The sequence below is a fragment of the Cyprinodon variegatus genome, unplaced genomic scaffold (assembly GCF_000732505.1).
Source record: "Cyprinodon variegatus isolate N-32 unplaced genomic scaffold, C_variegatus-1.0 Scaffold10, whole genome shotgun sequence".
Classification (NCBI taxonomy): domain Eukaryota; kingdom Metazoa; phylum Chordata; class Actinopteri; order Cyprinodontiformes; family Cyprinodontidae; genus Cyprinodon; species Cyprinodon variegatus.
The window spans coordinates 2,581,750-2,607,798 of NW_015150463.1; the positions used below are offsets into that span (position 1 = coordinate 2,581,750).

Genomic DNA, 26,049 nt, shown 5'->3' on the forward strand with positions numbered 1-26,049 from the left:
GGGATGGGAATCAGTCATGTAGACACTCCCATCATTTGACTGATTCTGATACTTCAAAACATTCAGGCATAAAATAGACGAGTGTGTTCTCAATTAAAATTCAGCTTCCTGCATTTTCTTATTTGTTTGTGATGCCAAATTAAAACCTAAACCTTTTCTCTCTGGATTTTTGTTGTTTTTCAGCACTAAACAGCTTTACTGAATTTTGTGAGCCGACATCTATAATCAATTCTCAGGAGCAAGGATGGGGCTTGGTACCATGTGCTGAAAGTCCCTGGGCTGTGGTTCCCCATGTGTCTGCATGTCGCTCTCTTTCTCTGCTTTCTTTTCATCTGTATTCGGAGACAAATACAAGCAGAGAATAGGCTTGTCTGCTTGCGTTTTAGAACAAATGATGAAAAGAGCGTGTTTTGTGAATGAAGGCGGAGAGTGGTAGATTTGTTAGGGGGTGTGCAGACGTCAAAAGTGGCAAGGGTACTTAGTGTGCTTTCTACATGCCGGCAGAGCTGCCCATCTCCCAGCGTCGTACATGAATTGTTTGCTTCGCTTCTGATCGAAGTGGACTCGTTTATGAGTTCAAATGTGCAAAACATTTATTTCCATTTAAAAGATTGCAATATTTTTCTGAGTTAATGTATGCAGGAGTTCATGAATGCACATATGAAGGTGTGTCTGGGGATGCGTGTGTACATGTTTGTGCATCCAGACCCATCCTAAATGTTGCCTTGGCAACAAGCTGACTGAAGTAAATGAGTGTCCCAGCTTTGCCGAGGGATTGTAGGGAAGCAATATGCCAGCGTTCCACCCCATTAGTTTGATAGACAGGCTGTTTGGCCTATAAGAGGTCAGCTGGCAAGGGCAGCTGTGTTATTATTCCACAGGACAGGCATTGGGATTGGTTTTACTCTTGTGTCAATCTACACATGTGTGGGTGTGTGTGAAAGTGTGTTTTATGTGTTTGTTGGTAGGAGGTCAAACTTGGCGGTACCGTAATTGCCTTTAGTGTGCAGGTTTGGGTGGTATATGCTCCATCCCGTATGCAATGATATGTAGTGTTAATCAAAAAGGAATTAGATATTCTATTATTATTACAGCTTGTCATTTTGGACATATTAAGTGATTCCAAACATATTTTTGAATTTATCAGCTTAGGTGTTTTCCATAACTGCAGCTGTAGGTCGACCTAAAATTGGTTCCCTTTGGGTCAGTATGAAAGTCTAATGCGCTTCAAGCTTAAGCTGCCTTAAGAGGTGATCTCTCCGGCCAAACTCCAAACTCTGGTGCTCGCTAGTTGATGCCTGACAGCAACCGTACTCTGGTTCGAACCCCCCCCCCCCAAAAAAAATAAATAAATAAATAAACAAACTCCTCACATCCAGGCGCATCGTTTTACAATATTATATATTATGGGTATTATAAGCATGTTAAAGAGCATTTATCTGCACCTTCTCCTTAGGCACATATCTCCATTCATCGTCTCCAGTGCATCAGAATATTACTTTCAAGCTGCAGCCGCACTGCATTTTTAAACGCCATCGTTTACCAATAGTTTTACAATCAAACCATATAGAAAAAAAGGCAAGAGCCACTAATCACCAACATAACTCAGTCCCCATCATGACTTTGATCCATTTATCTTTTCAGTGGCATCCCTTAAGGATTTTCAACCGGTTGCCATGGAGACATGATGCTCTTTTTTCAAATGTTTTTATTAAAGCTTTGTTGTTTTTATAAACAAATATGAATGTGAACAAAACATAAAGCAAAAACAACAACAAAAACAGAACACAAGAAGGACCATGTAATGTTACACAGTGGGAAATATAATTTTTAAGTTGTACTCAGTTTTTCAAAAACTTGTACACTTTCAGGTTTATGGTGGAACCCTCAAACCCTAATTACTGCTTGTGGTAGAAGTAATAATAGATTAGTATTGACTAGAGTAGAGTATAGATACATTTATAATCCCACAATGGGTGAGTTCAGGGATGTTTTGGGGGAAAGAACATGGTGATGGAAGACACTAGACTCATACAACAGATTATATTATTTGAATTAAAAACTAATTATTAGTTAGGCTGAAATGCAGCAGACAGAACTTATTAAGAAGGGAAGATTATTTCAAAAATATTGACAGATTATAAGGAATACGTCGGTAAGAATATTATGTTCAACTTAAACAGAATGAAGACAACAGCCTATTAACTGCAATGTGTGTGATGGTACTAAAACTACCAGAGGAGATAATGCTAAGTGTAAAGGATTTTGTATCAAACCCATAGCATCTCTGTAAACACTCTCTGAGTTTTTCACAGTGCAGCAGAGATTATAAAGTCTAACAGCTGAGAGGAGAATCTGTGGAAGTGCTCCTTTGAGCACCTAGGAAGCAGCAGGCTGTCACTGCAAGAGCTTCATGTGTGGGACGGGACACCCAGTCAAACAGTGGTGTTATTTTTTACAGTCCATCTGTCTCCCACCACCTGCACTGGGTTAAGGGGGCATCCTGAGACAGAGCTCCTTCCTGATCAACCTGCTGCTTAGCAACAGATGCTGCATTTCCAACATACCACAGCATAGAAGATGGCTCATAACATCACAGAGTCAAATTCTGAAGACCTTAGCCTCTCTGCTCTGACCCCTCTTGTAAAGATCATTGGTTTTCTCACTCTAGTTCTCTGGATGTTCACTGGTGTCAATAAGGTGGTTCTGAGTCTGAAAGTCCATGACCGACTTCTCAGTACCTCGAAATTATCCCGTTGGGTTAGAACTTGGTGTACCAGATGATGACATGATACACCCCAATGCCAAGCTGGTTAAGAAATGACCAGGAGGTGAAGATGAGGAGCAGCTCACACCTTTAGCTGTACAGACTCGTAAACAGGTCCCATGCAGCTGTGGGACTCTACTGAGCTTCAGACTGGCGTTGAAGAGCTGACCTGCACAGCATATCATGGAGCTGATGCAAACTGAACCAAAGAGCTTCCTTACTTTGTTTTGACTTGTCCACACCTGTAGTGTTAAGACAGTATGGTGAAGGGTGCTGAATCATTCACCCATCCCAAGTATGTTTTAAAGCTAAAGACAGTCTGTCAGATTCACTTCTAATATGAGGTCTTTCATGACACAGTGAAGTGATATGTGTTCATATGGTTAATGGAGCATGTTGGGACCTCAACATGTGTGAGCTGCTGTGATTAAAATATGCTCCACTCCCCAGAGGTTAGAAGAATTACATTTTCATACTCAGGTGAACAGGGCAGTTTTAGTTTATCGGCGCATAACCAGCGTAACACCGGCAGCAGGGTGGTGTTGAATGCAGTTCTGTTGATTCATTTCTAGTTTTTTTGCACCAGGGTATGAGGAATAATAATAATAATGACAATAAAGCCCAAAGCTCATTGTTGCTCCGCTGTTTGTTCAGTCGGAGTTAGGCTGAGTGCTCCAGCCAGGTAAACATATAACCAATTATCACCTCACAGTCCCCCTGCTTCCTCTCCCTGCACATCAGCACCTGTGAGAGATCTAAACTGGTCAGCCGTTTGTTTTGTTTTTTGCTGCTTCTCCCTCTAAAAGAAACAAAGCACTAATAATTTCCACCTCTTCTATGCATCCATTCACGTGTCACATCTATTAAATGAGCTCAAAAGTATTCTCTTTCCTCTGTTTTAACCTCGCCCTATTCACCTGCCCCCTTCTTCGTTCCACTTGATCCCTTCCCAAACTAATTTCTCTACCTCCAGCTGTGTGTCAGTGTCCCACCCTTTGTTTTGTTGTTGTTTGTCATCACGAATCTCTGCTTTTCCTGGAACACCTCGCTCCAGTGGCAAGAAACGTTGATGTGATATTTTCTATGGTAATGAAGGATAAATAATGAATGCTGTTCTTTTAATATGGAAATCAGTTCGACACTTCTTAAAAGATTTTCTTTTTGTCTCGTTATATAAATCAAATTCATGACTAATTTATTCTGTTGAGGTCTGTTGGTGGCATTAGTTGTTGCCAATTATGGCTGATTGTTGGTTGTTTAGTTGGTCCATTTGCATGTGACGGGGTCAGTGGAGTATGAACAACAAGTGTCCTTTGACAGTGAGCTGCTGTTTCTGTGGGCGACACCTCTTTTGCTGCCTAAATTAAGGATGTATCAGGAAAGGCATTTGGAGGAACAATCAAAGCTCCATGCATGTTAAATTTATTCTGCGCAGCTGTCATTCAGACCCAGTGTCACCAGTTAGTGTTTTTCTACAACTCAGCTTTGCCTGAAAAATGTGTACTTGCAGTCGAGGTAAAATGAGACGCCTTGTTAAAACATGACAAATATATTTGGACATATGAATATTTTACTTCCATTTTGATATAGACTAAAATTGATACGTATAGTACAATGTACACCCTGACTACTAAGGAAGATTGGAATGATGCACACAAACAAAAGCAGGTGCAGTGTTTTAAAGTAGTTTTGCCCCACATTTGAAATCCTCAATGGAGGATATTTGTTCCTAAAAGGTCTAAATATGTTTACATGTACTTAGAATACTCCCTCTCCTGTCTGCTGTTATACCCATGTCTCTCTCTAGTGACAATGACTGCCAGAGTTTTTTGCATGCCAGTTTGCACCTTACTTTTAAACGTGATAAATATAGCGATAAATTCAGAGGTGTCAAAGTATAAATCCTACTGTTTAAAAACACTTTGTAGAAGTAAGAGTATCAACTTAAGCTTTTTATTCAATTAAAAGTGGAAAAGTACCATTTTTAAAACAATTTAAAGTACAGGACAGAAACTTTAAAGCTTATACTGCACTACCCTATTAAAAGAATGTTTTATTACAATTCTGGATGATAACTTCACTATTATTAATTCTATTAGTTTTGGCACCTTCTTTTTGACCATTGAGCCCATGTAAAATTCTCCACTGCGAGATCAATAAAGTCTGTTTTGTCTTGTCCTGTCATGCCTTGTCTTGTCTTGTCCTGTATGTCTTGTCTTGTCCTCTATGTCTTGTCTTGTCTTGTCCTGTATGTCTTGTCTTGTCTTGTGCTGTATGTCTTGTTTTTTCTTGTCCTCCATGTCTTGTCTTGTCCTCTGTCTTGTTCTGTACTGTCATGCCTTGTCTTGTCCTGTATGTCTTGTCTTGTCCTGTATGTCTTCTCTTTTCTTGTCCTCCATGTCTTGTCTTGTCCTCTGTCTTGTTCTGTACTGTCATGCCTTGTCTTGTCCTCCATGTCTTGTCTTGTCTTGTCCTCTGTATTGTTCTGTCATGTCTTGTCTTGTCCTCTATGTCTTTTCCTTCCTTCCTTCCTTCCTTCCTTCCTTCCTTCCTTCCTATTTATCTTGGAATGTGGTGAACAACAAGTTGGTGCAGTACCGAGTTTAACCACAAAGAAATAAATTGTCTGGATACAACAAATTCATTTCGTGGTTTTTAGTTCTTTTTTTAATATCAACAGGGCATACGGAAAATTAGCTTAAATTAAAAAAACAAGTCTATTTTTAAAATGTAAGGAGTAGAAATAATTGCTTAAAGATGTAAGGAGAAGAAGTAAAAAAAATTATTTCTCCAGTAAAGTATAGATAGCCAAAATTTCTACTTAAGTCATTTGTCACCTCTGGATTGATTACAGTTGCATGTCCTGCTCCCAGTATGTAGCATTTTCAAACAACCTTCTAATTCTCTGGGTAATAATAAAGGCAAACATGCTTTACTAGGTCTGCTCTTTTGCTATCACAAGAAGTCTAAGATACAAATCAAGTTAGTAGATCAGCTTTTAATGCACTAACAAGTACGAATATGTTTTTATGCATGCTTATGTCAAATGCTAGAATTTAGCATGTTGCTTAGTTTGACAGCATGCCAAATTTGATAGAAGTGTTGACTTAAGTAAAAGCAACAGAAGATAAATTTGTATATATTTCTCCCCCCAATTTATTGCTATAATATGTTTCTAAATATGCATTGTAATTTGTGACTCTAAAATGACAAGTTAAAGTAGTTGAAGAGGTTTCAGTTGTTTTTCAAGGTAGGGTAGTTAGCAGTGTTAAGCCCTCCCAATGCGATGGGGCTTTAGTATGTGTGTGTTTCAGTAATGTTAAAATAGAAGCTAATTTCTTCTCTCAGCATGCTGCAAATTGGTGCCTAAAGCTGCACGTACAAAGCCACCGCACTGTTTTATCTGCCATCGACTGCCGTCGTTTCCCATTAGACACATTTCCAAGTATTTCAATCGCTAGGGTCTAGTTGCATATATCGTTGATGAACTCACGTCTCTGCGCCTGCTTGGTCTTATTTTAAAAGAAGATGATGATGTCCGCTGGGAGAGCTGCATGACCAATCGCACAGCTCTCTACTGTTATTGTTCTCAGAGAGGTGAATGCTAGCTCTCTGTGTAACAGCAGTGTTTCAAGCACATGCATGAAAAAGCAGGCATGTCAGAAATCCCTCAGAAGCTGGAAGTAAAGGGTTGGAATACAATATGTTTTAAGCACAAAGGGAAAAAAGTTTGCTGCAAGAGTTTTTTGACAAGCAGAGCTGTCTGTTTCAAAGCACATTTAAAGTCAGTCAGAGTTCATTAACATCCAGTATTTTACTCATTCAACTGCTTCCACAAATAGTCTTCTGAAAACATCGTTATTCATTTGACTCAAGATAGCGAGAAAAAAAAACTTCAAGAAGGTTCATCTTGGATCTTTCATTTAATGTTAAGACATCATGACAACTCTTCAAGCAAAACCTAGAGATGCAACTTTGAGATTTATGATCTTCAGTTTCCAAAAAGCAATGATCTGCTAAAAAGGGTGAATCTCTGTGTGTATATTCTACATGTAAAACTTAGATGTCTCTCCAAATCCAGCATAACAAACTCAAATAAAAGTTTAAATAGAAATTAAGGTCTTAAAATAATCAATAAATCATTATAACTGATTCTAAGAAATGAATTATTCAAAGTTACTCATTTGCATCAAAATCAATATAAACTGACCTATTCAGATTTGCCCAAACTGTTGCTGTTGCAGCCCTGCAGAGTCTCAGTCGTTCTGTTCTATGGAGTTAAACCAGGCAATAATAATGATGGATGTTGTAAAGTTTGTAAACACATCAATTAAAGCCAGAAAAAATATATATAATAATTATAATAATTCTTCATCAACATCAAGAAGAATAAATAATTGTTTGGGGAAACTTTGCCTACAGATTCACATCCTTAGTTATGCTGGAACAAATGTCTCGGTGTGGATCAGATCCATTTTATTTTTGGTATAAAATAACAATTTTGTTGTCATTTAGCAGTACAGTTTATTACTATCAAGGCAAGTGAATAGACATATGGTAGAACATAGTGGTACATTACACATTAGCAAATATAATAGGCTAAAATTACTATGAGTGAATCAAATGTGTTACCAAACAGGGAAGTGACAGAAGTTCTATATTTTTCTAAAACGAGGCTGAAATATTTACCAGATGGAAAAATCAAAGCAGAAATATATACATCTCCAACTAAAGGAAACAATAGACACCAAATTTCATGAATCATTTTTACTTTGTCATAATATTTATTAATTTTATTTAATATTTAGTTTCATCATATTAATCTGAGCATTTTAAATACCTTCAAGCAAACTTGTAGCCATTTATTTGCTTTTATATTTTGCTGTTGGTTTTGATCCTTCAGAGATCATTCCATCCTTATTGATGTAGCTCGGAATAAAAAATAAATATTTGTAAATTTGAAACTTTTTTTGTGTGTCCTTAGCCAGAAATAACCTTGCCTTGAAAAAAAGTTGCGACGATGCAAACGGTATTGACTGTTTCTCATAGTATCTTGTTTTAGATATTAGTATTGTGACAAACCTCAAAGTAGTGGAGCTGGTTTGTTTTATATGTTTAGCCTTCCTGTTATCTCATGAAAATCTTTCTCTATCCGTTGCAGTCAGGCTGATATGACAGATAGGATTGTAACCCAGGTGTAATAACTAGCTTAATCTTGAATTCTATTTTGCACAGCTGTGCTTCTACTGAGTTGATTAATTTGCTCCCTAACAACCACATTGAAGAATGTTTTTGTTTTTACTTGTTTTTATGTTATAAAGTGTTTTTACTTATAAAAAAAAAACAAAAAACATTTAGAGTTTCCTACCTCCAGATCATAATTCAGGGCCAGTGTCTCTGAAAATGAACCAGTTCAGTCCATCAGTCGATTTCTCTTCACTTGCTTTATTTGGAGACTGAAGACCTATCATGTTTTCAATGCACAGTATCAAAGGAGAACCCTGTGTTCTCCCAGCAAAACGTTGTAGTTATAAAATGATCAATTTAGCTAATTGTTCTGTCTGCTGATTCATTGTGGCTAACTTTCATTTAATTTCAGACTGTGTGACGTTGTACTGACAAATCCACTGAATTTTTTCCCCCTTTTCCTTTAGCTTCAGGTTGCTAAATAGTTTATGAGGAAAAATGGATTTTAATGTAGTCTTTGTAGCTTTTTGCAGCATGAGCAGATGGACTTCATACTTGCAGTGCCGGCCCAGGGACAAAATGGATAATTTGGATGCTACTGGTCACAGGCTGACATTCAGCATTAATATACCTGCATGTATTCCTGCAGAAAGGGAGAGCTACTGGTACAGCTTTACATCCAACATATCTTTCATTAGCACTCCCTCTTTACTAGTGAAATCTGCCTTCATATTTCTGGATGCATTGAAGTGACAGAACACTGTTTCAATCTCCTCAGTGGTGAGCAGTACTCCTGCTGGGCTATTACACCGCCTCCTACAGAGTCTGAAGTTACCACAGCCAGTAAAATAGCTAACACGCTCGGCCCTCGATGGAGGCAGTTAGACGATGGCTTCTCTGCATTAGTGACATTGGAGTTAAGGAGAGGCTGATTGGATGAATTAGTATTTATTAACTGTATTGAAACATTTCCGGCTGTTTTTTTTTTTTTTTTCTGTTTTTTTTTTTTTTAGAGAATGAGTGAGGCTGCACAGTTTATTCCAGCCCCACTCTTCTCATCTTCGTTTGACTCGAAGCAGTCCAAGTTAAACATAAGATCCTCAAAGAGACGTTCAGCTAAATCCACTCAGGGTGATTCATGTAAGAGCAAGCAGGGTGGTTGTGGAGTCAAAATGACCTCATTTGCTGCTAAATGGACAGGATGTGCTGGCTCCAGTTTGTAGAAGGAATTAAAAAATCATCAAGAACACTGCTGTAATATGCACCTGTGCCTCAAGAGAGACTGCCGAGAGGATTCTTTGCACAGGGATGATTTAACAGAGTTGAATATGCTCAGCACATCCTGAAAATACTTCCCCCAAAGAGGACATTTTAAGGATATTTTGTGATGTTTCTGCATTTCCTTGGGCCTATTTCCTATCTTTTGTTGGTAGATAAACACCCTTGAGTGGTAATATTGACTCACCAATGAGAGCTGTTAATAGCTGCCTCACACAGGAAACTGTTGAATGCTGTCAATCCCTCAGAGACGGCTGCAACACAACCACCAGAGCTGATTGCATCCACTTAAGACAGTCAACCTCCATAGAGAGTCCCGTCACTTTTAAAAATGAAACATGTTCTTCTCCTCCTATATCACATCAGAAAAATCAATACACACAGTAGAGGAGACCAGAAGTCAACCAGTTGGGAGATTTAAATGTCATGGAAGTGACTTTGTTTATCTTGAAGTGTACGGTTACATGTCTGCAGAGCAACTAAATAATAAAATGGCAGTTTTAATGAGAGAATCTAAAAATATAAGGAAAAGATCCCTCAACAACAATGTAATGTAATGATTTCCTTTATATAATTTATTTTAGAGTGTGTCAGCTTTTAAAATAAAAACGTATTGGAGAATTTAAACCATGTATCATGGTTTCATCCTAAAGCTAATATAGAAACAACTGCTCCAAACCATCAACGATTCTTCACAGTTCTATTTTGTCCATAGACGAATAAAAATTTGTTTAAAAAGTATTGCAAGCATTAAAAGATCCAAGATATAAAGGAACATGATAAATGGCCTTTACTTATTTAGCAGTGAGGCTTTCAAAGAAGGAAATAATGTTACACTTTGCATGTGCATGTAAGTGTTATAATGTAGGAAGAAGAGCCATGGCAACGTACAGTTGATTGGTCTGTAATCCACAATAAGTTAGAGAGCTTCTGAAACTAAAACCTCAATTTTAAAGCCTGCTTTTTTTGTTCTCTGAAGGTTAGCATGTGCATGTTAAGGGAGGTATACATTAGCATGCCTCGAAAATAAACCCACGCAGTTTGTTGCTGGTAACAGTTTGCGGGTGCCCACACTAACCCGCCACTAGAGGCAGCTTTTAACTCTTTAAGCAGGTTTTAACTGTAGTTGGATTTGTGGAAGATTCATATGGAAATGGCTCCTTAGCCAACCAAAAAACTTGGCAGATCCCCACCCCCAAGCCAACTTTAAGTGGACGGGAATGGGTTTGCCTCCAACCTCTCCACACAGAGCTCCTAGTTGCACCAGTTGGGGTTGAGTCTTAGGAATTTAGCCGAATGATATCTTCTGAAAAATGCAAACGTTGGATTCTGAGGTTCTCAATTTTATTGGATGAGTATCTGTAAGAGCTTTCCCATGAGGACTACAAAGAAGAATGATGAAGAATGCAATGAGAAGAGACAGAACTTGTGCTGAGAACTGAGACACGGCCCTCTCTTTGGGTTAACAAGGATGAAAACATCTTAGTAATACGACCTTCTTTCCCTGCACTGCAGTAACGGTTAGCCTTAGTCTTCTCTGTTAAATAGGGGCATACTGTTCCCCCAGGAGGAGTTTAGATTGAATTGTTAGCACATTTGAGAATGATCTACAGTAGATTTTGAAATAGATAATAATATAAGAATTTCCATGGTTATTTTTTTTATTTTTGGAGCCACAAAACTGATTGAAAATTGGGGGAACCAGACTGTTAAGTGATGTTTAGGTAGCAATTTGCAACCATTTATCAGGGTTAGAAACTGAGAGTAAGGAATTCATGAAATAGTGTAACTTTGGCAAGAAAACACCTTAAAACCTAAAAGCAATCATGTTCCATTTAAGGTATGGTTTGTTTGACTACATATATACTGTAGTAGCAGAGCTAAAGTGGGCTGAACCTAATGAGGTAAAGTTATCTAAGATTTAACTGTAAGAGACACACATAATTCAGTGGGAAAATGAGGTCTAATGGGTCATAGCACTTTGGGCCTACATCTATTCAGTGATACTAATCAAATTATCTTAGTGTTAGCAAAACCAACCCAGATAGAAAAAGAATTCAGCTCTTACACTGAAGAGCGTACCTCACTATTAAGTCTAATACATCCACATTTATCCTCTTAAAAGAACAAACATCTATTCATGTTTTAGCTCTGCTGTTCAACGTAGTCTTCTTATCAACTACTAAAGTACAAAAGAATTAATACCCTTCATATTCTTATTTTGTCATGGAAGCAAATAGTACATTTCATGCAATGAAATTCACAGTGTTTTATGAATTTGTGTTTATGCCCCTTGGCTCTGGTGCCTATAAATCAAATCTATCATAACTCATGGCTCTCAGAAATCACTCTATAGATAAATAGAGTCCATCTACATGTAGTACAGCCTCATTCTGTCTGGGCCTCAGCTCTAAGTAGAGGTTGGTTAGAGCAGGCATCCCCAACCTCGGTCCTTAAGGCCCCCTGTCCTGCAGGTTTTAGAGGTTTACTTGCTCTAGCACTGCTGATTTTAATTGAAAGCTGATTGACAGGCTTTTGGTCTACTGCAATCTTTATAGTCAGCTGTGCTAAAGCAGGGAAACCTCTAAGACCTGTAGGACAGCGGGCTTCGAGGATCGAGGTTGGGGATGCCTGGGTTAGAGAACGTTAGAGACCAAACACCATCATGAAGATCAGGGAACCCAACTCTGTCTCTGAAAAAGTTATGTAGAAGTTTAAAGCAGAGCTGGGTAAGTTAACAAAACCACAAGTTAGCAGAGACAGAAGAGCAGATATAAAATATAAAGTAAGAAACCAAACACCCAGGAAGTAACTAATGTGGCAAAAACTTAATGGCGAAGAAAACAGCATACATAATGACCTTATCCAGGATAAAAGGAGATTACAGAAATACAGAGCTAAATCCAATCCTGAAAACGTGATGTTCATGTACAGTATAGCCTTCATGCATTATGGCCTACTGTAATAAATAGCAGTAAAATAAATCAACGCCTCTGTTGAAGCATTGGAACATGGAGAACAGGGTTAAACTCACCTTGTGAATAGTGTCAGTGATCTTCTCTCTGTCATGAATGCCTTTGTCAGTAATGATGCACTGTAAGGCATTTCCAATGAGTGTGAGGAAACAAACCCTTTATCTTCTGACATTTCTAGCCCTCTGCTTCAAGCTGAAGCCTTCAGTGAAACGGACGCTTCTTTGTCGACTGTCACCACCAATAAAATCTGTCTGGTGTTTTGCCAAAAATAGAATGCCTGAAGCCTGGAAAGATGGATATTATTGTAATTTTGACTTGTGGGTATTAAGAAGCATTTTGCAGGAAGGTTGAAAAGTTTCCAGAGATAAGAGATAATAGATTGTAGGGTTAGTGGGATCCTGGCACTTTTTTTCAACATATGTCACATCAGCATGGAAGCAGCAAACACACCTGATTTCAGGTCAGCTCTGTGGCTCTGGCCCCGATGTAAGCGGATCAATGCATCAAGCTGCACAAACAATGCATTAATCAGGTTATGTGTACATGCAGCCATGAGTAGTTTATGACAGGGGGTGTCAGTGGTGTTTGCTCAAGGGCCAGATTTCCTCTTAGTGGACTGCATAGAAAGTGCCTTTGATGAGTCTGTCTTTTTTTTATTTACTCTATTTCTATTTGACAGTGTTGTCATATTTGCTCTTCTCTTGCCCCCATAATAATGACTGACAAACACAAGGGGAGAATTTGCTTTCATAATTTTGGATATATTTTCCATTTAAGGGCAGAACATCTTTTATTCAATCTCATACGCTTCTAGCTCTTAAAACTATCGTCACCTTCAAACAGTTGTTCTTTTGTTCTCCTCTCTACATAAAAACTATCTGTGCTAGGATTTAAAGCCTCCTGCACAAATTCTCTCTCCCTTTTACTTCCTCCATACACTCAAGCCTCCTTCTTGCAAAGGTTAAACCTTTGTCTTCAGGTCTGTACTTTCTTGTTTTCTTGTAGAAAAGTTGTAAGTCTGCCCGGTAACCCTCTTAGCCAATAGAATAACTGTGTGAGACACAAAAGCCTTTTTGGATCTGAGGTCACTCTAGATGAGAGGTGTCAAAGTGGTTCCAGAAAGGGCTGTGTGGCTGCAGGTTTTCTTCCCATCCAAGCAACAGCACACCAGACTCCATTCATCTCATCAAGTGAGTCCAGTCTTAACATGATGACTTGATGAGATGAATGGAGTCTGGTGTGCTATTGCTTGGTTGGAAAGAAAACCTGCAGTCACACGGCCATTTCTGACATCCCTGATCTAGATGATTGCTTCACTTCAAATAAAACGCTATGATCTGGAATTTTCAGATACAGTACTACAGCAACTTAACAAAATAACAACTTAACAAAATAACATTTTAGTTATTAGCTTTGGTGTTCCAAAGCATAGATACTGTACAGAAAACTCTCTTCAGTGCTATGCTTAACACTAGTGCCAGTCACTTATTTTCTTTGCTTTATGCCAACTACTCTTCAAATCTTTCCTCTAGACTCAGGATGTCAACAGTAATTTCTTTGTCTGGCTTTTTAAGCTTGTCTTGCAATGTGTTTTTACAGAAAGCAAATAGAAATTCTGAATTTTGAAAGCAACACATCCTGTGCAAATTAAACTGAATCAAAATGTCAAGTTTGGTTTTTCAAACCTGTCCAACCTAACAATTTTTGGGCCACATTTTGATCTTAATATGTGTTTTTATGTGGGGCTACCACATTTTCAAATTGTTTTACTGTGAGTCAGTATTATTATTATTATCTCTCTTTTCTGCCAATTTCTGCAAGGGGTTCATGTATTTTTAGCCAAGGCAGTTTTAAAAAAAAGCATTTCTGTGCAAAAACTCACCAAATCTGATGTGGAACTATGTCATGGAGGACATGGACTTCGAAATGCTTTTTAAATACTGAACTTCAAATTCCAGGTTCTAGGGTCACAGTCTGGCCTTGACAAATGGTACGACCAAGCTCTTTGAGTTATCTTTGGTTGTTGTTCATGTTTCAAGCGGCGCTTTTCAACAGGTTAGTCCAACTAGGGAATATTTATTGCAAAATTTTACATGATCTCTAATAGTTGCCTGAAAGTGACATTCATTCATTCCAGTTAGATGTCTTCATGGATTAGATGCAGGATTGGACTAGTTGGTGACACGTCAGGGCAGAAATGTCCTGATCCGGTGCTTTTTAAAGACATAATTTTAACTATGATTTATCAATTCTGAATTTGAATAATAAGTGGATTTGTCTTCCGATCTGATGATGGTACCAATGGTCTTTCTTAATGATTTTAGTCATGTTCCAACCCAGGAATTTACTGGAAGGTAAATCTTCCTTCAGCTGTGTGGAGGGACGATTTTGCTTCAGACTTCTGAGTCATTTAACGTCAGCACAGGAAAAAATGATTGGAAAGGCAACTTTGAATCCATGCATTTGGAAAAATGCTGACCTGCACGGTTGGCGCCCAGGGGGCCTGGACTGGATGATTATGTTACTTTTGGCACATGCCCCCCCGTGCCATGTGTGTGAGCATAAAACCAGTTTAAGCAGATCTCAGAGCATAAAAATCAAACATTTACTAAAAATCTGTTTATTGTGACAGTTCATTTTTGTATTTTGAAATTCTTTGCCGTCTATTTTCTATTATTTCTGTTTTGCTAAATAGTGTCGTATTGTTTGGCATAGATGAATGTTTTTTGTTTGTTTTTTGGCTTAATCCTTTACCATATGTATATTGTTTAAACTTAATTCAATAAAAGTATTTGTAAATAAGGTGAGGAATAGACTTTTGCATGTTCCCCATCTAGAGGCAGGTCTTCTGTGTAGTGATGGCTGCTGATTAAAGGCATTGTGTTTTTCATCTTGAGTGTAATTATTAAAGGAAAGGTCCGGTCAGCAAGCAATAATCAATGGGTCATTGTTTATACCTAAAACTAATACGTGAATGAATGAATTTAGCATTAATCAGTAAAAAATAAAAACACTAATTATCGTTGCGATCACTGAGTCTGGAAGCTGCCATTTACCTCACACCTCACTCCTGACATCTCCCAGCAGTGACATCACGGTGCGGTAAGCCTAACGCCATTCTCCTCGCTTTACAGGCAAAATCAATGCGAACTATTATACAAACCTGCAATCAACAACAATTATTTTAGATTTCGAGAGGACTTTACCATTGAAATTCGCGAGGGCTATAGTTAAATGACAATAGCCACTTGCATGGAAGTTGGATGTTGCAATATATTGGGTCAAAGTGAAAAAAAAAGTTATTTCACCTTTCCGAGTCGTGATCAACGAGTTTGTCTTCGGATTGCCAACTTCAAGAGGGAGGATTTGCTACAGACTTCTGGCCAGAGGAAAAAAAAACACGTAATATTTAGCCAACCTTTCGAAGAAGGTGGTTTTCAAGATGACTTGGATAATAGTGCCTAGTGACAAATACTAGTTGCAGCACTGGGACTTGTGGGCCAGATTGGTTAGAGCTGGTGGGCTGGTATATATTAAAAGATGTTATCAAATTTAAACCTTCTTGTTTTCCAAAAGTTGGACGTCACTCTTACTTAATCTAAAAATGAGTATTAATCTGAGTCAACACATTTGCCTTGTTTACCTTCCTGAAGCAGGATTCATTGTTATTCCATAGAAGCATTTGCTTTAACCTAGAGTGTTTGTGCACATGCTCAAGTAAACCAATGTGCAAATACAGGTTATGTATTTTATTTATGGAACTTCAAATCAAAGTTTGTTCCATTTCCTCTTATTTTTTCTTTTGTCTCTGCTTTTCTTGTATTTTCTCCCAGTGGAGTATTTTTTGTATTTTCTTTTTTTAACATCTGCTGCTTTCCCTCATCTCTTGTTCTGTTTCAGAGTTGCTCTGCCTAAACACACAGAAATCCACAGAAAGCTCAGCCTGAGCAGTTGCACATACGCGTCGACATGCAGTGTTTCACCCTTACGCACACATCAGAGCTTGTTTGGGTGGACCCTGAGGAGGGTAGCCAGTATTTGCAGCTCGTCTGTCACGCCCGTGCTTCTGTGCTTCGCTCACATAGCAGTCTTAGCTTTACACGGCACAGCACGACACGGCGCACCATGGATCGGCACGGCATGCAACATGCCAACTTAACACAATAACGTTAAGATAACATCAGACCCCTGCCTGGAGCTACTCGCACACCGCTGTAACAGCTGGCCTGTATACAGTCAGACGAAGATGAGCACCGCGGGCCGACATGCTGAGCTGTGACATATGGATGGGTGTTACAGGACTATTTTCACCAAGAGCTGACAAGACGCTCAATGCTGCGACAGAGCTGCTCCTGACAGATGTGTTTTATTCTTGGCTAATTATAAATTGTTTACACCACACTCTGACTTTAGATCTATTTCAACACATAAGCAGAGTCTTAAACATCTTAGCACCAAACAGATGCTGCTGATGGTTGAAGAACTGCATGGCTGGTTAACTTTTAATGCAATAACAATGTCATTTTAAAGTCTATCCACTAGAAACAGTTTACAGCTCTTACCCGTGTCTGTTGTTAAAAACGTAAATCTAAGAACAAAGACACTTTTTGCAATTATCAAGTCCCACGAAGAAAGATTTAATCCCCTGACTATAATGTTAATAAAGCAGTAAAATGCATAAATATAAGTGTAGCATGGACACAGTACGATTAAACTAGACAGACTCTGACACAAAGACAACAAAACACTGCTTCTAAGAAAACAGGAAATACAAGACAGCACAATACAGTAGAAATATACAAGCACAACAGATGTAGTTTTAGCTTGACAAGTGTTTACATCCAGAAGCAATTTTTTTTTTCAAATGTCTTGTGAATGCCTCATTTATTGATATAGAAACTTTACTTAAAATAATTTGAACATGGCATACTGTAGGCAGTGAACAAAAATACAAATCGAGGCAGAACTCAAAAGGTTCAGATGCTCTCTCTCTGGCATGGCAGGGTAAGATACTGCAGACATATTTTAAAGGTTTATTCTCTCTTATTTTACAGTGTGGTTTTGCTACTGTGTCTGATGCACATACAGTATATTGAAAACAGTTCCCACTACTTACATTCAGCCATCAACTATCGTTGGTAGTTTAATATTTCCAGTGTAACTTACCCCCAATTCGACCTGTCTTTTTATTTAAGCAGGGCTGTTGGGTGCCATTTTAATTTTAGTGTTTGCTTTTTATATTTTCCTGTAAGCTTATTTAGTTCTGCAATATTACGCCAGGAAATACATTTTTTTTTTTCATGTTAAAACGTGAGTTTTTTACTTTAGCTAAAACCTGATAGAAAATCTGTAAATAAATCAAAATGACCGGGGTAGACTTGGTCATGGATCTGCCACGGCTTGTTGTACAACACAATTCCCTTTTACAGTAAATAAAAAATGGGAAGTAGAGGGACAATTACTTTAAAACTGTTCAGAACTCTTGCACAGCAATGGAGGACAATAACCCTCCATGCAGCTGTCGAGGTTTGATTGCCAACCTTGGGACATTTTTGTGTGAGCTCATTCTGTTTCCTGTCTAATAAACAACTAGAAAGAAAAGAAATCATTGGAAAATGTCCAGAAACTGCCTTTAAATGGTTTTACAGGTAATGGCTGTGATACAGAGTGTACTGAAAGTATTCAGACCCCTTTAAATGTTTCACTCTTTATTTAATTGCAGCCATTTGCTAAAATCAAAAAAGTTCATTTCATTTATCATTTATGTACACTCAGTATCAACATCTTGATAGAAAAAAAGTCAATTTTTTTTGTGTAAATTTATTAAAGAAGAAAAACAGATGTATCAAATGGTCATAAGAATTCAGACCCTTTGCTGTGACACTCATATTTAACTCACATGCTGTCCATTTCTTCTGGTCCTCCTTGAGATGGTTCTGTTCCATCATTGGAGTCCAGCTGTGCTCAATTAAACTGATTGGACTTGATTAGGAAAGGCACACACCTGTCTACATAATACATTACAGCTCACAGTGCATTTTAGAGCAAATGACAATGATGAGGTTGAAGGAACTGCCCAAGGAGCTCAGAACAGGATTGTTTCAAGGCACAGATCTGGCCAAGGTTACAAAAGAATTTCTGCAGGACTCCTAGGAGTACAGTGGTCTCCATAATCATTAAGTGCAATAAGTTTGAGATGAGTAGAACTCTTCCTAGACCTGGCCGCCCAGCTACACTGAGCAATCGAGGGAGAAGAGCCTTGGTGAGAGAGGTCAAGAAGAACCCGAAGATCACTGTGACTGAGCTCCAGAGATGCAGTAAAGAGATGAGAGAAAGTTCCACAAAGTCAACTTTCAATGCAGCCCTGCACCAGTAGGGGCTTTATGGATGGAAGCCTCTGTTTTGTGCAAGACATATGAAAGCCTGCATAGAGTTTGCCAAAAAAAACACAGGAAGGACTCCCAGACTATGAGAAAGAAGACTCTCTGGTCTGATGAGAAAAAGATGGAAGTTTTTGGCTTCAATTTTAAGCTGTATGTGTGGATACACCCAGACACTGCTCATCACCTTCCCAATACAATCCCAACAGTGAAATATGGTGGTGGCAGCATCATGCCATGGGGGTGTTTTCAGCTGCAGGGACAGGGCGACTGGTTGCAATTGAAGGAAAGATGAATGCGGCCAAGTGCAGAGAGATCCTAGAAGAAAACGTCTTCCAGAATACTCAGGACCTTAGACTGGGCCGTAGGTTCACCTTCCAACAAGATAATGACCCAAAGCTAAAATAACAAAGAAGAGACTTGGGAACAAGTCTGTGACCATTATTGACTGACCCAGCCAGAGCCCTGACCGAAACCTGATTGAGCATTTCTGGAGAGACCTGAAAATGGCTGTCCACCAACGCTCACCATCCAACCTGCCAGAACTGGAGAGGATCTGCAAAGAAGAATGGCAGAGGGTCCCCAAATCCAGGTGTGAAAAACGTGTTGCATCATTCCCAAGAAGACTCATGGCTTTACTAGCTCAAATGATTGCTTCTCCTCAACTCAATACTGAGCAAAGGGTCTGAATACTTATGATGTGCTATTTCAGTTTTTCTTTTTTAATAAATTTGCAAAAATGTCTATATTTCTGTTTTTGTCTGTCTAGATGGAGTGCTGGGTGTACATTAATAGGAAATAAAATTAACTTTATTGATTTTAGCAAATGGCTGCAATGAAACAGTGAAAATTTTAAATGGGTCTGAATACTTTCCATACTTTGTGATTGGAAAAGTAATTTTTTTTTATTTTAGCCAGATAAGTCGTAATCATCTCTGTTGTTTCCAGTCATTCTTAACTTTTCAAAGCTGTTTCTAAAATATCACTATTACCTTTCCTATGATTGCTGTAGTGGTTCGTTAATATTAAAAAAAAGCTTCCTTCAGGCATTTGTTTTTCAATATCGATCGAACAAATGCTATGGAGAAGAGCAATTAAGTATATTTTCAATTAAATGCTTGTTCTCTTTCTGCACCGCTGGTCCTTTTTTACCAAGCAAACTGCCTGAAACACAATTTTCCAAGGACATCATTTCCAGTCTCTTTCATCCCTCAATTTCCTTTCATCTCTCCTCTTCTGAGGACACAAAACGGCCCAAAAAGACTTTTGAGGTTCCTCATTATGCTGAGTTAGGAAAAACATTACTAATCAAATTGGATTTTGCAGTTTGGTCACACTGTGTTCAATTGTAATTGCTGTTTATGCATAGACTTTAAGCTAATATAAATGGTTTAACAGAATGATTTGTGTAGCTGTTGAAATGATTCAGTAAACCTTAATAGGTTTTAATCACTAAATAACTTAAGAAATATACATGTTAATGTTTAGCCACCAGGACAAAATATGGGAAGTTGACTATTAAATTGCTAAGACCAATTCTGTCTGAGTTTTGACTTTAAACAGGATCTAAGGCATTTAAGTTCCAACTTAAAGTGTAATCGGCTCTGGTGTAAAATTGCTTTTGGTGCATCGTTGCCCTTCTGGAAATGAATACGGCCTTTAGATGTGGCGGGGTTCAGAGATAGACGCACATTTCTAAGTGTTATGTAGATTTATGAAAATGTAATTAATAATGGCTAATTGACCAAAAACTCGGTTCAGCTGAGTCTTTAATAACACATTAGATGAAGTAATTACTGAAAGCAGGAGCCCTGAAATCCATTCAGTACACGAAAAGAGCTATATGCTTTGACTTAAGTAGGAGTCAATTCAAACAATGCATGCATTATCCAGGCCCAATTCCCACTAAGCTGCAGCTCCAGTAAACATTGCTTGCTGAACTTAAACCAATGGTTGGTTAGATCTCAGTGGATTCACATAAGCAGGGCAGCTGCCTAAGTCTCCTGTTTTCTGTCTTTGCAGTGGACGGAGCCATCCACCGGGCTGCAGGTCCCCTGCTAAAAAAGGAGTGCGCTTCCCTCCACGGCTGTGAGACTGGAGAGGCCAAGATCACCTGTGGCTACGGCCTCCCTGCAAAGTGTGAGTGTAAAGTGTCACGAATATGTTTGTGTAGCTCTCGGCAGCTTTGGTGTGAGGCGGCTCGGTGTGGTGCTGCTGGACCACATCCAGGTGTGAATGTGTGGGAAAAGGTGAAAATGATGTAAGGTGGCTGCAGCAGGGAGAAACCTGTTCTGTACAATTTCCGGTGAAGACACAAGAGCAGTGGATTATGTTTTTTTAGAAAGCACATTTTTAGACATTTAAAGTCAGAATAAGACAGGAGATTCACACTGTTTCACCATCTTAGGTAAATTATCACAGTATCGCTATGAAATATACCTTAATCAAGTAAATATTATTTGTTCTGATTATTTACATTTAACAGTAATGGTAAATGACCTTTACTTTTATGGTGCTTTTTCAAGTCAGATAACTTGATCAATGCACTTTACACTAAATTCAGTAATTCACACATTCACATACACACTCACACTCTGATGGTACCAAGCTAAAATTCAATTCAATTAAGTTTATTTATATAGAGCCAATTCACAACACATGTCATCTCAAGGCACTTTACAGATCACCAGATCATACAGTCAAATTGATTCAAAGTTTTCGATCTAATGAAACCCAGTTTATTGCATTGGCTCATTGACTTGAAGGCAATCCCTCACACTAAGCATGCATGTAGCGACAGTGGAAATGAAAAGCTCCCTTTTAACAGGAAGAAACCTCCAGCAGAACAGGGCTCAGTGCGGCCATCTGCCGAGGTCGACTGGGATTCAATGAGACAGAAGAAGAGATACAAAATACAACTGTAAAAGGAACACCGTACAGGAAACACACAGCAGGCAGATGAGCTCTGAGCCAGCTCCCATGTCAGAGGATGAAAGAGAGCACATCCAGCCAGTCACAGTCAGAGAAAGAGGATTAGAGGATTACACTGAAAGACAGGCCGATCTCCAACATCTATAAACAAAGGTGTTGATGGTGGCAGCACAGCTGATATTTCTCTCCAGGATTGTGCCACAGCCAGACAGCAACAGACGAGATGAAGCTACTATGATGAGAAAAAGCAGAGGGAGCATAAAGTTAGAGGTTGGACTAACAAATCCTGCAGAGTGGGAGAATAGAGATAGAATAAAGCAGAATGATGAAAAAGGGTCTCTATGTCCTCCAGCATTTTAAGCATATAGCAGCATACCTGTAGAGATAGGTCAGGATAACCTGAGCCAATCTAACTATAAGCTTTATCAAGTTTTAAGCCTAGCCTAAAAATTAGATAGGGTGTCGGCCTCATAATCTAAAACCGGTAGCTAGTTCCTGTGAGGGACCGAGCAAAAAAAAAAATCAGAGGAGCACAGTGAAGTTTGAGGAAAAAAATAGTAACACATTTATTTGAAAATCTTAACTCTAAACATAAATCTGGGCCCAAAAAGAGAATAAGCTCAACAAAAACAAACTTAACACTAGCAACTGAAATATTAACTGACCTAACAAACTGACACACAAGGGGGAAATATCACATTACATACATTTAATTTAACTTAACAAAACTACAAGAATAAACTTAATATATAGTATTAAAAAAATCAACAACCTATGAGAGAAAAGAAATAAGTAATTAAACTCCTCAATTTTAATTATGTAAAAACTTAAACCTTCACACCTCTTCTGAAATAAATGACTCCAATTAGGTCTCAGTGTCACTGAGGAGATTCTTTGCAGCTGGGACTCTTCCTTCACCGGCCCGGCCAAGCCCACATGGCAGCCTCTCAGGTAGCCGCAACTCAAATGAAAAGTATATTGGTTTAAAGTAAACCACACATGCAAAAAGTGGTCAAATAAGTTTAATTTAATCCCATCCAAAGCTGGCTAATCAGCTTCTTTTTCAAAGACTGGTCCAAAGACTATAACTTCTGTTTTGTCTGTATTCAGAAGGAGAACGTTTAGAGTCATCCAGGTTTGTATGTCTTCAAGACATGCCTGTAATCTATTTAATGGGTTACCTTCATCTGGATTTCTAGACAGATATATCTGAGTATCATCAGCATATCAGTGAAAATTATTCCCATGCTGTGTATTAATTCTACAAATTGGGAGAATACATATACTGTAGTAAACAGAATTGGTCTTAGCACTGATCCCTGTGGTATTCCAAAGCTAACCCTGGAGCATAAGGAAGATTTATCATTAACAAGAACAAACTGAAATCGATCAGATGGATACGATTCAAACCAGCCTACTGCTGTTCCTTTAATTCCTATCAAATATTCAAATCTTTCTAAAACAATATTATGATCAACTGTGTCAAATGCAGCATTGAGATCTAACAGGACAAGTACAGACACAAGTCCATCTGAGGCCACGACAATATCATTAGTGACCTCTTGAGCATGCCATCATGTTTAGGAAAGGCCATAAAAGGAGGCAATTATTTTATTCATGTGTGTTGGAGCAGGGTTGGCATCTAAAACCTGCAGGACAGTGGATCTTAAGGACTAGGGTTGGAGACCCCTGTTCAAGTATCTGGTCACAATACGAAACCTCTTTCTTTAGAGCTAAAGTAAATCATCTTTGGCAGAAACAGGCACTTCTACATATAAAACAATAAGACTCCTTCCATTTATAGCTCAGAAAATTGCTCTCAATAATTGAAAGGCACCTCTCCTCAGTATGTAGGAAATTATAAAACGGAAGAACCAACGTGACAGCAGAAAAAAAAACTCACTGGATCTTTTAGTGAAAGATAAAAAGTCTCCATTTCTCCTTTTGCGACTACACGTAGAAGAGGTTTTAAATATTAAAACAAATTGAATTTTTATCTCTTCATTTGTCTGCAGCTTGAACATTTCAAAGTTTCATATTTGGTTCTGTTTTACAAACCATTAATTATTTTTGTTTTTATGAAATTAGCATTATTTCCATTGTGTGTTTCTCCTGTCAGTCAGATGTGTTTATTCATCTTCTTAATTCTCACTTATATATTACATTTAATATATTACATTCATATATTACATTCAAATTGAACAAATCGGTGTTTATAACTGCTCAAGGTATTCCACAGAATTATATATAAAAAGATAAGACAATCTTCTCAATGACTTTTATCTAGAGATCTTTGTCTGCTTGCAACTCCTTATTCTACATATATAAAACTTTTATTCAAAATGGCTCTAAAGTGAGAGAAAAATGCACACTTTTTAGTAAGATTTGCCCTAATGAAGCATCTAATTCCTCATGAAGTAGAATAAATAAATATAGATCTAAATCAATAAAATAGATGAAATGCTGATCAAGTGAACAGCTTGAATCAACACAATCGGACCAAGAAGGAACACTTATAACCGCTGTGTTTTACAGACTCTCATTGTGGATTGTTGTAAATATTTGATGCTGGGCACATAAAATAGAGATAGCCTAAGAGAATAGCTATGTTTGTATAACATGTTCAGTTAAATTCATGTTGCTGCATAAGAACAAAGAAACTCAAATAATATTTTTAATTCACTAAGCTTACTGTTTTAATTCAGTTAAATAGGTAGTTATTTTCCACTTGTTAAATACACGCAGAAATAGTTGAACTAATATCTAGACCTAATATAACATTTTATTGGCTCATGTAGATCCATCCATCTACTTTCTATATCATTAAGGGTCGCTGTGGGGCTGGTGAGTCATTTCCATTAACCAGTTAACCTATCGGTAAGAGGAATCAAGAGTGCCATAAGAATATCCAGATAATCCCTGGGAGAACATGCAAACTCTATGCAGAAAAAGCTTTAGCCATTAAAACATATATAAAACATAGAATTCTGCATTTTTAAATCGGAACATTCAGTGTCTACTGGAGCTTCCAAGAAAGCTTGGGACAAGTGGAACTGCATAGAGAAAACAAACTTGAGTCTGCACATCCTCAGAGTGAAAAAGTCATCTGCAGCAGGACACGAGTCATCAAACGCATTATAACCCTATGTGTAAGCACTTATATTTGTTTAAACCAAATAATAAAGGTATATCTTTTCTAATTGAAGTGTTATCAATGAGACTGTGTTCCATGTAGCTCCATTTTATCAAGGTGGTTCTGCAGATGTTCAGTCTTTGTAGGTAAACAAGATATGAGAGACTGCAGCACTCTGGCAGGGTAAGAAGGGTTTATTTACTGTGTACAGCACATTTCAGTAGAAAGGCAATTTAAGGTGCTATACATCAGAAAAAAAGGAATAGTAAATTGCAGTAGCATAAGGGCAGCACAAATAATCACAGAGAATAACAATGAATAATTAAAATCTGATCATATACAAAAATATTTTAAAAAAATTGATAACAATGGAATGAAAGAAAGGAAACTAACTATTAATGTTTAAACAGAAAAGCCAAAGGCTACTGTAAACAAATAAATCACTTCCTTCAGCACATTTACAGTTTTCTGGGATTCTGTTCTGGTTAACTGGAGTTTAAGAACTAAAAGCTGCTTATCATTGTGTGGTTCTAGGTTTGCAAAGTAGAGATTAACTAGAAGACCTTAGAAGACTGGATGGTTAACATACTGACAAAAAGTCTGTAATTTATTTTAGAGCTAAGCCTCAGTGATTTATAGACTAAACGAAGTGTTTTAAAGTGTATTCTCTAAAAGACACGGAGCCAGTGCAATTATTTTAGAACAGGGTTGATGCGCTCCACTTTATTTTTAGTGAGGATGCAGGCAGCAGAATTCTGGATCAACTGCTGCTGTCTGACCAACTTTTTGGGCAGTGATGAATATTACTAAACATAATTATTTCTCCTGGTTCTGCTGAAACATTAGTCCTTTAACCCTGTAGATTTTTTTTAGGTGATGTAAGGTAAGATTTTGATACTGTCTTTATGAGCCTCCGAAGTTCCGGTCTGAGTCCATCACTACACCCAGATTTATGCTTTCTATTTATATTGACTGGAGGTATGTGCTAACAGCTGAACCCTATTCTTTTTGTACACAAATTATTACTTCAGTTTATTTTTTTTTTTTATTAAGCTGAAGAAAAGTTTGGCTTATCCATGTGTTGATTTCTCCTCCAGTGCTCCCGTTTTCTGTTAACCTTGCCTTTTATTGCTGTGTGTCGTATGCATAGTTATAGTAACGTAATGTTATTTTTTTTACTAGCATCTCTGCTAGTAAGAACATGCAGATATTGAATAAGAGGGGCCCCAAGATGGACCTCTGAGGAACGCCATTAATGTCTTTAATGGGAAAGTCTAATGAAAAGTTACCTAATGAAACAAAAAAGTCCCTGTTCTTCATGCATGATTTTACCCAATTCTATGATGTACCTGAAAGGCATAGGTCAAATTTGATGCCCCAGTCAAAATACTGTACCAA

At 38.0% G+C, this 26,049-nt stretch overlaps 1 protein-coding gene across 1 annotated transcript in view; it reads left to right on the forward strand.

The window, feature by feature from the left end:
- Positions 1-26,049, forward strand: part of macrod1 (MACRO domain containing 1) — a 208,683-nt gene that overhangs the window by 122,858 nt on the left and 59,776 nt on the right. Inside the window, exon 5 of the mRNA XM_015379580.1 lies at positions 20,610-20,726. Coding sequence (XP_015235066.1) covers positions 20,610-20,726 — 117 coding nt within the window. The remainder of the gene's footprint in view (positions 1-20,609; positions 20,727-26,049) is intronic.